Consider the following 17,253-nt stretch of genomic DNA (forward strand, 5'->3'; position numbering starts at 1 on the left):
CCAGTAAGGTGACGACTTTCACCGTCACTCCCTGCATGCCGTTCTCAATACGACTCTCCTTCAGACTTCCATTCAGGCCGTGCACAGGGTCCCACGTCGCCAGCTGGAGGAGAGAGACAGAACATGTTTATTTTTACATGATAATAATAAATAACAATATATTTGTATTCATAAATCAAACAAAATAATCATTATAATAATAATTATAAAAATGGTTGGCTGCGTGGTGTTTGAAGTCAAGACTAGGCATCAATATACGTCACCGATGATGATTAATAGGCAATGGCTACTGTTAGTAGCCTTTCTTGGTGGAGGAATTGTCATTTTTATGTATTATTACTTTATTATTGTTAATAACGGTGTGGCAATAATAATATTACTTTATAATGTTCCACAAGTTACTAATACAATTACTGTAATAATATTAGTCCCACCCCAAAAAAGAAGTTGTTACAACCTTACTTTAGTTGATTCATTTTCGTAATCGTCGCGCCACATTTTGAGTTTATATCCGTGATCGGAGGTTTCAGATTTTGTTACCCTTTACCTCATTGGGTATATCTGCTGTACGTCACGAAAAAGACATCGCGTCACGTCATCGGACTGCACACAGGCCCCGCCCCTAAGCTACAGTATGTCGCAAATCAGCGGCAGAACCGCTTTACGTTTTTTTTTTTTACTGCAGGCGGAAGCGAGTGTAAGTATAAACAAACATAGATGGAGGGAACTTGGCGCTTCGAGAAATCACTTCTTGGATGGATCGTGGTTTATTACAAGCTTTGTCCGTCTGCTACCGCGCCCCGACTGCAAGAGGTGAGTGTTGACGACCCAACCGGTCGCGTTTTAGTACATGTAGAAGACACAGCTAGTGTCAGTCGTCTGAGCTGCGCTTACCCTGACCTTCACACAGAGGCGTCCATGCGGGGTCTGAATTTTGAGGAGGAAGGATGCAAATACCAATTTTGTGGGTAGTCACGAAAAAGTAATATCACAAGTATTGTAACGAATTAATGTTGGCAGTGGGTAATCAGTAAAGTAATAATGTAAGTAAAAAAGTAATGATTAATAAGTAATAAATGACATCTTTGGGTAACAAGCCCAACACTGGTTAATAATAAATGAACCTTTTGTTATGATGAATAAATTCATTCTGGAGCCATCTGTGGAGAGTGTTTGCTGGAAAGACAGAGTCACAGTGGCAAGGCACAGAAACACAGAGAAACATCTGGCACCAATTAATCCAATGCTATATCCCTGGTGCACAATGTTATATTTTCCTGCATTACATTTGAGCATGCAGAGGTCTGCATGACAAACAAGATGGAGAGAGAGCATACAGGCCATGAAAAAAAAACGATTAGGTGTACTTTTGACGAAGCACAAAACTCGGTGCCCTAATTAAATCGGAAGCCGGCTGTCAGTCAGATATTATTAGGGCCCAAATAATCCTCTCTGTCTGACTTTCCAAAGCCCAAACACAGAACAATGTGTTTTTCACACATCTTCTCGAGATAATTAACTCTGCTCTTAATAAAGAGCACTGGCAATTACGAATATCAATGTGGGAGTGCATGTACATGTACGTGTGCACTGATTTGTGCACTTTTATAATGGTTCTACTTATGGCTCGTTTCATTTTGTGCAATAATGCGTACACATATACTGTATGTTGTGTTTTCTATTACAGTACGAGCCACTAAGCATTGCTGCCCCCAGCCCAATATATCCATTCAGATAAGCACGTACCTGTCACTAGCCCATTCTAGTATATATACTCTAGTGTATATACTCTTGCCTGTAAACCATTGGTAAGAATCACATCCTCAAACAGCGTGTGGTGTGAGGAAGGTCTGGTTCGAGCAACCACACCTGACGTGGATCGAGGTGATTGGGGTCAGAGTCGCATACCTGTTACCCATTGGTTGGTCTCACGAGCAACAGGTGAGAACCCAGAACCCCACACACACTCAGGAGAGATGGCAACCCTGTCATGACACGTGTCGATCTGCCCCGGGGCTAATTCCACCGAGCCCTCTCTCTACGATAAACTGTTGCTTACAACCCCCCGTCTCCTGTGTGTCTGTGCCGGAGGGCCCTGAAAACGCCACTTGGGTGGTGTGTGGTAGGCGACACTGCCACACAGCGATTCTGAACATTTTCATATCTAGGACCCTCAATTTGATACGCATTAGACCACGGACCCCATTTGAGAGTTCGTCTTTAAAAGATTTTTATTGCTAGATATGGTTTAGTCGAAATTTCCATACCCATCTATGCTACTAGTTACAGAGATCAAAACAGTCATTATTGGTGGTGACAAATCCACCCCCAAATATCATGGAAAGACTTTTGTGTCATTGCTGTTGTGAAGCAGGCCGCACCTTTGCACCTACAGTATTTGCACTGTAAGTGTATTAAGTCAATAAACCAAAGTAGCGGTTTAGTACCAGTCTTGCTTTTGTCTTTGTATAAGGCGCGATTAATTTATTGCTGTAAGGTCGGACAGTGTTTGGGCATTGTACTTTTACACGGCCTGAAGTGGTCTTAAAAGTGCAGTTTGTAGAATTCAGTGGCATCAAGCGGTGAGGTTGCAGATTGCAACTAACTGAATGAATACCTCGCCCCTCACCCTCCCCTTCCAAGCGTGTAGGAGAGCTTATGGTGGCCTCGAAAGGCCCTCTCTAGAGCCAGTGTTTGGTTTGTGTGTTCTGGGCTACTGTGGAAGAAACATGGCAGTCCCGTGGAAGGGGACCCCGCGTACCGGAACCCAAGATTTTCCCTTTTCTGTCTCGGGAATTATCGTGCTCATTTGTGCTCATGCATGCTAGGGTGAGTCCGTTTCCGTGCCAAAAACAGGCAGAGAGGCTCAGTTTCTGTGGAAACCGTCTTTTTCTTAAAAAAAATGAAAAAATAACCATTTTTCACTCTTGTGATTTTGCTTGATCTCCGTGTTTGAATTTTATCAGTCCAGAACCTGCGATTGATCCTGGGGAGAGGCAGTGCTGTGCTGGGCAGACAGTGGGAAAACAAGCAAACAAAACACTCAAAGCCCATTGATCAGCTCCTTTCCACCTGGACAAGCGCTGCGCCTGTGTGGGCGCGTGCACGTGGGCGGCTGGTTCCGTGCGCTTGGATGCACCAGGCATCGGACCCAGAGTGCGTGTGGGCCTGCAGTGTGGGCGTGCATTGTACATCTTTTGGGTAGTATTTTGAGGGGATAAGCTGGTACCGCTCTTTTACTTCCCCATATTGATTTGTAGATCATACAATACAAATAATCAATGTAGTTCATTGTTTTATTTAGACTGCTAGTTAGGGGTTTTTAGAATATTATGAATGACAGATAATAATTATTTCCCCATTTCCCCGTCCTTCCTTAGTTATTTTGTATTCATCAATATTTAGCTCCCCCCCAGTTTAATTATTTTTCTGCAGTTAATTATATTTTTGAATTAAGGTTATTATTACCATTAGTACTAATTATTATTATTTAGTACATTATTCATTATAATTAAGTATTATTTTAGTACAATAATAATGCCATCATTACCATTATTTTCACCATTATACTGATATCTCACCAGACTAGAGATATTATATTTATACCAAATGGCTATGAATATATTTACTGTGCAACCATTTTCTCATACTATCATTGCATATTATTGGTACACACTGCTGCTATAACCTGTTATACTTAGTATAGTGCTACTCTGATTTACACTGATTTATATTGTCTTTTGACTTGCACTGTTCTGTCAACTTTCTGCTGCTGTAACAACTTAATTTCCCTCCACGAATCAATAAAGTGTTGTCGTACCATATTTGAGGGTCGTGTTTGTGCAGCCGTATTTGTACTTGTGCTACGTTCAAATCCAATGCGTGCACACATGCAGCAGAGCAGCGTGTTTCTCCTTGTAGCTAAACTGCGTCTGAAACCGTGCGATAATTCAGAGACTTATGACTGGAAGGCATCCAAGCCCGATGGATTTGGTCTTTTGTCTCCCCGTGTAATCGAATGTTTCTCGGTGAGACGTGATTAACCAAATCAGCTCGAGAACAATTTCGCACACTGACATGCCTCGGATGAAAAAAGAAAAAAAACAAGAAAAACGAAAAAAACAAGAAAAAGTGTTAATCCAATTAAAAAAAAAAAAAAAAAAAAAAGGGTCAAATCCATTTTGAATCACGCTAATAAACATGATCAGCTTGATCAACCATGTTGTGATTATTCCATTTCACGCACTCAGATCAGACAAGTCTATATGAACTACCCACATAATCTTCTCTTCCTTGTGGTACAGCCCTCGTACATCAACATCATAAATCAGCAGCCAGGATCACACAATAAGGAGTTTATAATGTGCTTAGAATGGAATGGAACAAATTGACTGGCTAATGACAATAATAGTACAGGCAGAAACGGCCAAATCAGTTCAATGAGCAGCGGACTCTAAAGGCTTTTTTGATAATTGGTTGCAAGTCCCAAGTTATGCTTCATTAATAGGTGAAGTACGTCACTCGGTTTAGGTTAAAGCAGAAATATATCAATGGAGAACTACCTTGGAAATAACATTAATACAAGACATTTGCGTATCTTTGAAAGTAGATGTTATGCCAATGCGGAAGGGTGAATAAACGAGTCAAACACCATGTCTGAATGTCAGTAATATTGAAGGTGCCAACACTCTGCTTTTTTTTTTAGCTTATTTAAGGAAAATAACCGGCGGCGACTCAGCCTTGAACGTCATCTCAGGTATTTCTCTCTCTCTCTCTCTCTCTCCGTCTGGTTTCCCTCCACCTCCAGAAGTGCGCGTCAGACTAATTGGGGACGTGTTCATGTGTGAATGTGCTCTAACCCTGTGAGGAGGCGGGGTCTCTCTCCGGCCCGTCTCCGTGCCTTACGCCCCCCCCCCCACACTTGTCCAATGGGGAAAGCTCTGACACCTCCACCCGACCCAGAACAGATGGATGGATGGGGAAACTGTACCGCCCTGAGCGATCTCGTACCGCCTTGGAACGTCGCTCGTGAAAATGCGAGGAAGCAGTCCTCTGATTTGAGTGAGAACGCCGGTATTTTTTTTTTTTGTTACCTTACCATCGGGAGTCAACCCGAATGAGTGGCATCAAAATCTTTTAAATTGATCCGAAGACCAAAATGACTGGGGTTGACTCCGAATGGTTGAATAAATGAATCTTTAGGCGAGACAATATCCTGAGTTTTCCCTTGAACTCATTTAATTATAACACACACATCATTAAAATGTTAGATTTCTAGCGTGGCTCTAACATTAAAAAAAGGTTTGTCTTGGTAACTAGCACTTGAGTAACTGCTCAGTCCTCTGTAGAGCCAACTGGTTTTCGAGTAAGTAGTTTTACTTACACTTGACTTCGGTTTCATTTTTGAGCGCCCCGCCCACCTCCGCCCAAAGGGGACAATTAAGCAGGAACAAATCTTAATAGACTTAAATAGATAAAGGGAAGAAAAAAAGGCAGGAGAGAGATTGAATTGAGGCGAGATTGAGCTGGAGCTAAATTGGATGAGCGAAAACTCTGCAGACAAAAGACAGAAACAGAGGAGGGGGGCGGGGGGCTCGCCTCATTACTCAGGAGCTATTCTCAGATCCGTTGTCCCTCGGATGATCTCGGGGCCGTGTTTTGGGATCGTTTGGCGGGGGGTGTTTTCATGTACCGCTACAGAAGCGAAACCCGCCTCGCCCCTTGGCTACAACCAATATACATATATACCCTGCCGCCAATTACCGCTCGGCTGATAGTTAACACGACGATTTGATGTTTGGTCTCCCTCTCAGGGCTTTACTGTTTGGCAGTTGAACTGTTGAACTGCAGCCGTGGAAATTGCAGAATATTATTACGCGTCAAACAATGGGAGAGGTTGAACCGCACTCCGGAAGACTCCTTATCCCTTCAGTTCATTTTATATCTTTGGCCTTCCTCGGCAATGCGGTGCCTACGCTGGTCCATAACGTGCGTCGCAGCTTACAAAGAATAATTGGCTTGAACTTTAATAGCAATTATAACGCACGTGTTCTATCCTTTGCCGCCGTCCACAGCGAGACGTTACGGCCAAGGCAGCGCGGGCGCGCTTCAGAAGCTGCACAATCATTGGACTTTAGCGTTTCCTTGTAAGATTATAAAGTTGAAAACGAAAAACAAGACATTGCATAATATATCAAATTAATACGACAAATTACTTACACATTTTTCAATTACATTTAAGCACAGTATATTAACTTTCGGAGACGTGACTTTTTTACTCCACCACCTTTCTAACACAGTTATGTGACTTTTGTTACAAAAAATAAATAAATATTAATATCAACAACATTTATATAAAGTAAAAATGTTATTGTATAATGTACCGATACTTGCACAAGGAGGTACAAACTGCTCTCCAAACCGCTCTACAAACATCAACAACTGCACCTTTCCTCCCCAGACAGACGTGCCCGACAGATCCAACTCAGCCGGGATCTGTTCGACCTGCGTCCTGCACTTCGCCAGCGCAAAGATTGTCTACTTTGCGCCAATCACCTGCGCTAAGCGGCAGCATCTTCAAACACTTCGCGCTCTTGATGGTTATATTGCTCGACGAACAAACACGGACTATTCAGATATACCCAAGCTCCTCAAGTGAATTCCTAGGGCGTTCCGGGCGATTCCAGACGATGATAAGTTAGGATGACCACTCGTTGCTTTGCGTCCGGATGATGAAACCACCTTGAAAATCAGACGGCAGAGAAACTCTCTCCCCCTTGGAAAAATAACTGTATTGTTTGTCAAGGGAAGCTTGGAAGGGTGAAGTGGCGGTCTTTTTATGATTCCGGGTGTAAATCTGTTTTAGGTGTCAATGTTCCGTAAATTTCCCCACCCTCTAAGAATTATAATTGATGGGAAAATGCCGGTCCAGTGAATGGAAGTGTGTGTAAATGGAAGCATCAGGAAAGTAAAGTAGCGGTGGAGCCGCACTCAAATAAAGCATTAACAGTGGGTTTTTAGGTATAAACATTTTGCAAATATTTCAGAAGTGATTTGTTTTGCGGGAGGGAAAAAAAAAAATCATTCGGGAAAAATGGCGAGTCCGATCAGAGCGGTGGTGCTCGGCTGCAAAGACGAGAAACTGAAACACGTCCAGTCTCTATGGAGACAGGTCTTTTCTATTCTTAAATTGTATTTTTTTTCTTCTTCTTAGACGTGGCTTTTACAGCTAGGGGTGGGGTGCGGTGCGGGGACATCGGGCACAAGCACTTCATCCGCCCGCCGGCTGCACCGGGCGCACGCAGCCGGAGAGGAAGCGAGCGTTCAGGGAGAGGGGGAACAGGTGGAGAACGGTCCTTCTCCGGGGGCAGAGAGTGCAGGACAGGTTGAAAATTCTAACACTCATTTAATAACTTTGGGTGAGGGTTATTGCGTCCAGGGACGGGGAGGCTCTGTCCACGGGGCCAGAATCTGCCGGCGGAGGGAAGGTGGGGCGGGGAGGTGGAAACCAAAGCGCTGGCCTTTGAGAGCCAGGACAAAAACGATACCGATTCAGATTGTACGTCCGTTGCCGACAGATTGTCCAAACGATCGCATCTACACTGAACATAACGTACTAGCCCTAACCCAAGTACTGTGTTCGTAACAGTCATCTAATGCGGAAACAGCCTCCATACGGAACTTCTCCGTAAAGGAGGTCAATGTGTGAATGAGTAACTCCTGCCTTTGTAGGATATTTTTTATCCAGCAATGTTACGGATTCCACATGGGAAAGGTGCTTAATCCGACAAGCTGAATTTACTGTCCTGGCAGTTCTTGAAGTTGTAATCCTTACGATTATTTGGTTAAAAAATGCTAAAAAGCATCTTGGTGCAGAAATGTGGTCTCGCAAGCAAGGTTCTGCAACGAGTGCGAGCTCGACCCTCCCTACGCGCCCGCAGTGGGTGATGGTCTCCGCTCCTTTAATCGGTCACTTTGAATACTATAGAATGTATCAGAAGAAGTTGTTATCTTTTGTTTGTGTTAAAAATATATATAAAACTTTGTTTAAAAAAAATATGCAAGGCAAGAAAAAAATCTTATCAAAACAAAATATTAAAGAAAAGAATATTCCTTTGGAAAGCTCTCAAAAAGGGGGCCCCTTTTTAACCCCCTTAAATGCATCTAAACATGACTGTTCCTGCTGATTCCCAGATACAACATTGTGAAATTTGAAGGAGTGCTTTAGAAGTTCCACATGCTGGGCACTAGGGTTCAAAAATTTTGGGGGTCAGAGAGTGAGAGAACGGTGTTTTGCTTTGTTCCGTAAGGAAACTGAGCTGCACACGGAGCGGGTGCCCTGATGCGCACCGACGCAGGGGCCCATGATCTGCGCTCCGCTGTGCGCACATTATGGGCATGCCGAGGACACATTCCTCATAAATATGCATATCTTTCCCAGACAACGTCCTCGGTGCCCATTCACGCTTAAAAAATAATAAATGCACCTGATAAATAGGGCACCATGGGGCCCATGGGGCGTAAAGGGGCAAGTGCTCGGATACTTGGGCACCCTCAGCCCCCTCCCCCCCTCCCGTGTCTGACAAACAGCACTCAGCGCCGACACGAATTCCACCAATAGACTCGTTTGGACTCAACCAATGAGGACGTGTTCAGAACGCGTAAATCATGAATATTCATATCTTTCCAAGAGACTAAATCCTCTAGTCATCTGGACTTCCTCTTCTCCTTTTTTCTCCCAGCAAAATAAAGTAATTTATTCTGGAATATACGACTCATTAAAACACCATAGTTTCTCCGTTATTCTCTTGCCGTGATTATAAAAAATAATGTCAGGAAAGGAGTTACTGTCTTGTTTTTTCAGAGAAAAACCATACAGTGGCGCCCGCTCAAATGTGTATATTATTTGGGCTTATATTATTCTATTTTATCGAAACTTCTATTCAAATTTAAAAAAGTAAACACACAAAAAAAGGCTCTGCCATTGTGCATCTAAACCCATCAGCCCTCCTTTTAAGTTCAGCAGTAACATGAAAAGCTACATTGTGCAATTGTGCATCTATGCCAATACAGTGAATAATCTCGGGGGCCTGCATGTCGCGCTTCATGTGCAAAATGTAAATTAACATTTTAAGAACAGGGCAGGGTTCTTACAGTGCTCTTGCATAATAACAATATGATAGGCAATAAAAAAAACGAGATAGGCCTACGCAAAAAATAAAATAATGCCTATAAATATACAAAATGTACTGCATAATCATACAAAATATGCTTCAGTCTATTATAAATAAAACCGACAGGGGCCAGTCATATATACAGTAAAACATATATCACCCTAATTAAAACAAAAAGACTTTGGCCTGCATGTCGGGCTTCATGTGCAAAATGCAAATCAACACTTTAAGAACAGGGCAGGCCTACAGTGCTCTTGCATTATAACAAATTAATATCTTACAGCCTATAAAACATTAGAGATAGGACTATGCAAAAGGGCTTTGGCCTGCCATGGGCTAAAGAAAATACTCATAGGCTTAATAAGTGACATGACTATTTTTACAACTCACTTCACCTCTTGTTTTGTTTTTTTTGCAAGTGCGCTTTCAAGAAGCTGAGTCCATCGATGGACTCTGCGCTCAAGCGATTTCTGATCTTTGAATTAAATTGTCCGGAGACAGAAAATGCTCTCACACAGCTGTTGCATAAACTGAAAAACATGTCTTGAAACATTAAAACATATGCAATGAATATGTTTGGAGAAAGCACATTTTAGGCCTACATATTCTCTAAATAAAGGCCTATTCCAATATGTTTTAAACGTAGAAAACAATGGAGGGGCATTCCCTGGAATCCCATTTCCTGTGATTAAACCCTACTGTGCACTGTGCCTTGATAAACATTGTGTGGTCTGTTCACACATTTATTGAGCAGAAATGCCCCCCCCCGAACAGCTAAATAGAATTCTTGAAATCCAGTTAAATGTTTGGGGTGAAAATGAAGTTTTCAAAATGAAGTTTTCACCCCAAGATTTTTTAGGGGCACCATCTGGCCATCTTTGAAGAAAATTCTGGGGGCGCCACTGTACAAGTGCCATGTCCTCTGTGAATCTCACTATGGTGTTGAGATCCACACCTATGTTACTGTCTGAAGGAAAACACAGAGCCTTGAACCTTAAGTTACGGGTCTCGAAACCCTCAACTAATAGGTTTTAAACATCCAGGACCAGTATTCAGTTGCTAAACAATTCCCACTGATAGATCAATGTCCACTGGGAACCTCTCTCCATTCCTGGCCTCTTATTTTCCAAAGAAAAGAAAGAGAAACAAGGTGTGTCTTACTGGCTCTCAGTGCTTAGCATCTTGTACAGTAGCACAAGCTCAGAGAGAAGGCTCCTTTGAGGTTAAATGAAAGCTGCAATACAACTATTGCTCTCGCGCTGTTAGTGCTACACATAGATGCATGTAAAATAAAATACAGTAATTAAGAAAGATACCAGGGAACTGTATAGTCAACTGTGGTGTGGAGATGGGATGGTTTGAAGAGCCACACCTGACCTGGATCTAGGTGACTGGGTCAGGGTGGCTGCATACCTGTTGCTTGTTGGTTGGGCTAACGAGCAACAGGTTTAAACGCCCATCTTCACACTCACTCAGGATAGGAGCCCTGTCATGACATGTTCGATCTGCTCCTGGCTAATTCCAACTCCTCCTCTCTACAATAAACCAGTGTCTGCAACCCATCGTCGTCTGTGTCTCTGTGCCGGAAGGCCCTGAAAACACCACTTGGGTGGCCTGGAGCAGGAAAAACTGCCACATCAATGTTTTAGCCTTAACATCAACAGTCACACACACATACCCACTGTGGCAGATCTGCTACCACCCGCCACCCAAGGGGTGTGTTCAGGGACCTCCGGCACAAAGACACAGAAGATGGGTGGTTGTAAACACTAGTTTATTGTAGAGAGAAGGCTAGGTGGGAGCCCAGGAGCAGATAGACATGTGTCATGACAGGGCTCTTATCCTGGGTGCGTATGGGGGTGAGGGTTTCACCTGCCATTTGTCAGACCAGTCAACAGGTATGCAGCAACTCTGATCCCAATCACCTAGACCCAGGTCAGGTGTGGCTGCTCAAACCCGACCATCCCCACACCACACACACACACATACATACAACCACACAAGGAAATAAACGTAAACTACTAAATGCTAACCATGGCTATATTTAATTTAATCATTAATCATTTATTTTCACTTAATTTCATTTATTTTCACTTCATTTCTTAATCATCTAATTTTAATGTTTTATTTATCTAATTTAATATGGATCTCATACAATTTCTCTGCACAACTATAGATCAGGGGTTTCCAATTGGGGGTCCACGCATTCCTAGGGGTTCTCAAAGGAGATGCAGGAGCTCTGCAGCAAACATACTTTTCATTTTATATTTTTATTCATCTATTTAAATTTTTGGCTTACATCGTATTTTCAAAATGATCATCAAAATAATCAAAACCATTAAAAGTTTGGGACGCTCTGCTATAGATTTCAATTAATCTTTGCCATTCATCCTCGCCATTGACCACCAGGAGAATTGAGAGCATTGAAGTTTTTGAATAACTGAAAACACGGTGTTACATTTAAAGTCGTGCTGCAGAATCTTTCCTGCTCAATAACATCACGCCACACCAGAAGGACATCCCTTCAGAATGTTTTAAGAGATCTAAAACGACGCTTCAATCTCCAGCCATCTGGACCCGATCGATCGCTACACCGAGAAACTACGGAAGATTCTTTTCTCTTTTTCTGCTGCGGTCAAACATGGCATATCTGTGGTGAAGGAGGTGGAGGATGGAGGATCAACAGCGTGTCGCCCAAAGCGGCAGCGGTCATGTATTATTCCGATCCAACTCTGTCTTCAAATGCCAGGCTTTTTTATTTTTATACCATTGTGGTCCCGGCGGCGAGGCGGGCTACATCTCTGAAGCTGGTTGTCCCCCAGAGAGGGGAGCTAAATGCCATCGTCTGTCATCGCCTCGCACCTCCCCCTCTCCTCCCCGCCATACTTTACTTTGTGACACATCCCCCTCCTCCTCCGCTTTCCCAGCGACCAATGATTTAGAGGAGCTCAGAGGGCGTGGGGAGGTGGCAGCGTGACAATCTGTTGGGGTGGCGGTCAGGGTCACGTGTCACTTCCTGTCCTGGCCGTGGCTCCTTCCTGGTGCGACTGCGATGATGTGCATGGGTTTAATAGCGCGGAGGAGGCGGTGACGTTCAAGATCATTGCTTTGCGCCCCTGAGATTTTGGACAAGACGCACACACTCAAAAAGATGCGAAAGGACAACCACACATTGATCACACAAAGCACTAATATACTTATATACTTATATATACTTATAAAGGCGTGTTACAAAGCTTGGATTCAGTTAAAGTTCCGTCTTGTTTGGTAGCCACATATACACTATGTGCACATCTTAAGTCACTTTAAAGTGGATATCCGTAAGATTACGTCAAATCAAACATGTTTTTTAAGAAATAGCCATTCAAGTATTTATGTTATGCATGCGTTGATGGCGGGGTCCGCCTTTCCTGTTAAGAATGCAAAGATCAGGGCAGGTGCAAGAAGTGTAAGGCAGCCGCAGTGCATTGGATAAAGCAGCAGAAATTGTTGTGGTCGATATGAATCAACATTGGCAACAAAGAACAAAAAATATCTCAACCACCTCAAGCGGCCAAGTAAAAACAAGCAGAGGAGAGGAAGGCAAACTTTCTATGAGCTAAGGTAAGTTAAGCCGCTTTCACACATGCACTGTAAGCCTCAAATTATTATAATTTGTATGTGTGAACGCAAATGTCTGAATCATTTGACCCGGACATTACCCCGACTTTACCAGGCCAGCACACTCGTACAATCTTGGTGTAATGTCCGATTGAGCGCTATGTATGAAAAGGTCAGGTGATTGTCTGGAGCATTGACAGCGAACGAGTGGGCTTGTCGCGTGTTAATGACATCTCTATCATGCGGCAGTTATTTACCTTTGTGTGGATTTTCGTGCACGAGCCTAGTTGCTCTGTACTCCTTTCTGCTTTCTTTATTATTCCTTTCCACTCTCTCGTTTATATTGCAGATACGTCCAAATACATGGAGTATTAATGCAAAAAAAAGCCCAAGTACTGATAAGTCTGTAACCTCTTGGGTGTGCTCTAAAACTCTGCAGCGTCATTGGGTCACGTCCTGCCTCCTGCATACTCTACCCAGGCTCCGCCCCTCGTCTTAACCAAACAGAGTATTTCCAGGTAGTGTAGACGCGTCTGACCGAACTATCTCTGTTTTTAAGCTACATGTGTGAAAAGGTAACTCCGGACAATCTCCAGATAATCAGGTCCGTACAATATCGGACATTGTCTGGAGCGCACGTGTGAAAGCAGCTTTAGAGTGAAGACCCAGATGTTTAAAACTTTGCAGTTTTAAAAGCAATTCTGGGAGAGAGTTGTGGTCAGTACTAGAGCCGAGACGAGGGGAAACAAGGGTTAAAAAAATGTTTCACACGAAATTCCAATACCCAAAACGCAGACAATCTGATGGACCGCCACTTTTACGTTATTCCAGAAGAAGCGCCTAAACCAGCATTTCCTTCTACAACCAAAGTGTTCGACTAAATCAGTCGAGTCTATGGATGGACAGGTATACAAGTGAAAGTGGAGTGTAATCCACCCAAACCAGACGATTTGATGAATTGACACTTATACGTCATTCTGGAGAAGCACCTGAAGCATCAAGTCCTTCTACAACCTACAAGTGTAGTAAGTAGATCCTATGGATAGATTATGAATCTGGGGCACATAATTGCAGTATTCTCCCTGTAAAGCATCTCTCATTTTGCTGTTGAGATCCTCACGTGTTACTGCCAGTGTTGAATGCAAGACATTTTTCTGCCGGACAACACATCTGTGGCATCCAGCGATCCACGTCGTGAACCTGTCAGCACGACCGGCGGCTTCTCTCACGGACACCAACACAGACGCGCAGCGATTCCGTTTTTACCCGGCTTTGAAGCTTCTTTGAGTTGCAGGTTTTTTCATAAAAAACCCGACAGAGCGCTCTTTCTCCTCCTAATAATACCGCCTGTGACACATCAACATAGACGTTTTCCATCACACGCACACGCACACACACACACACACACACACACACACACACACACACACACACACACACACACACACACACACACACACACACACAACCCCCTTGAAAGCAATGTGCTCCACTAAGATGGATTTTCACTATTCAGAGCGCCATTTTTAACTTTCTGGCCACAGGATATTCAACGATATGCTTAGACGTTGCTCTAATGTCCCCTCTCAGGTTTTCAATCGAAAAAGAAAAGGAGAAAACATCGTTTTTCAAGAAAAACACACCAAAATGGATGATAATTAGCCATGCATTCATGTGTGTTTGTTCCCAGCTTTTGAATTTGGATGAGAGTTTTATTCACCTGGAAGTCAAAGCGGGGGCGCTACAGAGAGAATATAAAGCCATGATGGTTAATATCCATTAATACAAGACATGACCCGCAAATCAGGTTTTAAAATAAAGACAGGGTTTAATAATAATATACATATCATCATTTAATCATCAGAATTGTTGAAACATCTGTCATTTTTTTATCTACTGGTCATTATACATCACAATTACTAAAGGTGTTTTTTAAGGATGGAGAGAGGAAGATGTCGAAATGTGTTTTCCTTACTAAGGTCCACATCAGTGAATTGTAATGTAAACTATATAAATGGGTGAAAAAACTGAACTTGCAGAGCGAGGAAACGGGTAAAGGAACCCAAATGACACAAAAAATAGAAACAAGGAAGGAAAAAGGACAACCCCACAAAGGTACAATTATGTTTTCCATATACTATTTTCATTAAATTAGCTTTGACATTTCAAAAGAGTCCAAATTGTCAAAGTGACTCAGAATTACCATGAGGATTTCAAAATTAGCCCTGTAAGAGCCCCATTTTCCTTGTCCAATAATTTCACAAGGGCAGACAACAATTGTGAGTCCCTAATATGGCCAAATTACTTGGTAATCGCCACAAATGATTAATAATTCCAAACCTCACTGGCCGTACCGCAGCGAAGGAAGCAGCCCTTTTCAACAGAGCAGGGCAGGGAGGACAGACGGGTAGAGAGGACAGGAAGGAAGAGGACAGACAGGGGGGGTGGACGGACAGGTGGAACACAGACGAGGAGAGAGGACAGACAGGCAGAGAGGACAGACAGGCAGAGAGGACAGACATTACACACATACAATTGAAGTTACATAGTATAGAACATACTAAAGCTGGGTCATAAAATCGATGCCATGGTAAGACAGCAGTATAGTAGTGATTAGGGCTCGGTGATATATCGTTCTAATATCGATATCGTGATGAGACTCGATATTGTCTGGGATTTTGGTCGGGGTAACCTCTCAATCTCTAGTTTTTGAAACATCGTAGACCATCCTAGTCAACGCCTCCACCTACTGGGTCATAATGTTCACATTACTAAGGATTGGTTCTCAAATATTTTCTTGTGCCTAAATATCTCCTGAAAACACCAACCCATACCCAAAATACCGCCACATTATCGATATGCAGGGGCCGGTGAAAAATATATTGTGATGTTTGCGGTAATTAGGAGAGAGGTGAGATGCGCAGATACACTACGACAGAGACACGCACGCACACACACACACACACTGATGGAGAATAATATATCCTCGAGGACCACCCAGTTGTTCCGTTGTAGAAAACCTGTTTCGATCAATTACTCTATTCTGTTGATTGAACAATTAAAACCTGTTTTGATCAATTACTCTATTCTGTTGGTCAGTTCTAGTTTGATAACAATTAAGACCTGTTTAAATCAATTACTAAACTTCTGTTGATCAATTCAAGTATAACAATTACCTTCGAGGTTCTCCGCCTGCTCGTTGATGGGTTGGGCGCGTCAATCAGAGGACGTAACACGACTTTAGGAGTTGGTCAAATTTATTGTCAGGCAGAATCAAAAGGTGCAGCAGGTTCACGAAGTCTGCGCCTGGGCTCCAGGAGCCGAGCTCAAACAAGTCTGAGCCCAGCCAGTGGAAAAAAGCCTGGAAGCCCCGATCCTTCTTCCCTGGATCCTTATAAAGTCTTATCCAAGCAAGTGGTCACAAAAGGACATATGGATCACAACGGACTGACTCCAACCAGAGGCGACCAACATGAAAAACATCTACGCAAACGGAAAAGTACAGGAGCAACATGTGCGCGACTGGTCACAAAGAACTGTGTTCAACCAGATGCGCCATATTATTTTAACAAGCGCCATGTTATTTCTAACAACACACACACACACACACACACACACACAGTGGGCACGTTCGCTAAGGTCCTCTGAAACTCATCCAGACTGACTCCAGTCGAGGGCGGCGAAATAAAGAATGAAATAAAAAACTTTATGTGTCCAAGGTTTTACGGATGACTGATGAAATACTTTTACTCGTCAGAAGACGATGAGAAGAGGAAAGTGGGAGGATGAGATTGGGGCTCACTGGGGGGGTCTGGAGTACAACTGCAGCAGCGGGCCAGACGTCCCCCCCGGAGAGGAACCGTAATGGCAGTTCCATTCCCCATCAGGCGTCTCCCCCTGCAAAGTATTTGCATTGGGAAATAGCCTCGGAAGGGAAGATGGAGATTTGGATAACAAGATGAGAGAGCGAGAGAGATAAGAGGTATCGACACCAGCCTTCTAGAGAAGTGAGGCCATTTAAAGTGGTAATCCGGACGGTCATTTTGTTCAAAAAAAAGAAAGAAAAAACCCCAATATTTTATATCTTTTTGAACCGGAACTTCCGAAGAAACAGCCATTCAATGTTTTCACGTTATGCATGTGCTCCTCTTTATTGCTGTTTACATTGCTGGTGGCGTTCCCCTGCACGAAGGCAAAGATCGACCACGATTGCGTAAGGAGTGAAAACTGTAAACCGACCACCTCAGGTGACCGCGGAAACAAGACCGATCAATCGGTCGAACCTCGGAGCAAAGAAAGAGGAGAAATAAAGCATTCAGAATCCTGGGATCCGTAGCGGCATCCATCCAACAAAAACGGTCTTTATTATTGGATAACTGAAAATATTGTGTTACATTTAAGGTAGCTCTCCAGAATTGTCTAAATACATACTAAATAACATTCCAGCACATCGGAAGAACAGATGGATTATTTGCCGCCG

General features: G+C 43.2%; 1 protein-coding gene across 1 annotated transcript in view; it reads right to left on the minus strand.

Annotated features, from left to right (window-relative positions):
* LOC307245278 (glutamate receptor ionotropic, delta-1-like) overlaps positions 1–17,253 on the minus strand; it is a gene marked incomplete at its 3' end in the record, with an annotated part of 448,321 nt that overhangs the window by 26,372 nt on the left and 404,696 nt on the right. Inside the window, exon 9 of the mRNA XM_080020759.1 lies at positions 2–103. Coding sequence (XP_079876885.1) covers positions 2–103 — 102 coding nt within the window. The remainder of the gene's footprint in view (position 1; positions 104–17,253) is intronic.

This window comes from Zeus faber (assembly GCF_960531495.2).
Source record: "Zeus faber genome assembly, chromosome: 20".
Taxonomy (NCBI): domain Eukaryota; kingdom Metazoa; phylum Chordata; class Actinopteri; order Zeiformes; family Zeidae; genus Zeus; species Zeus faber.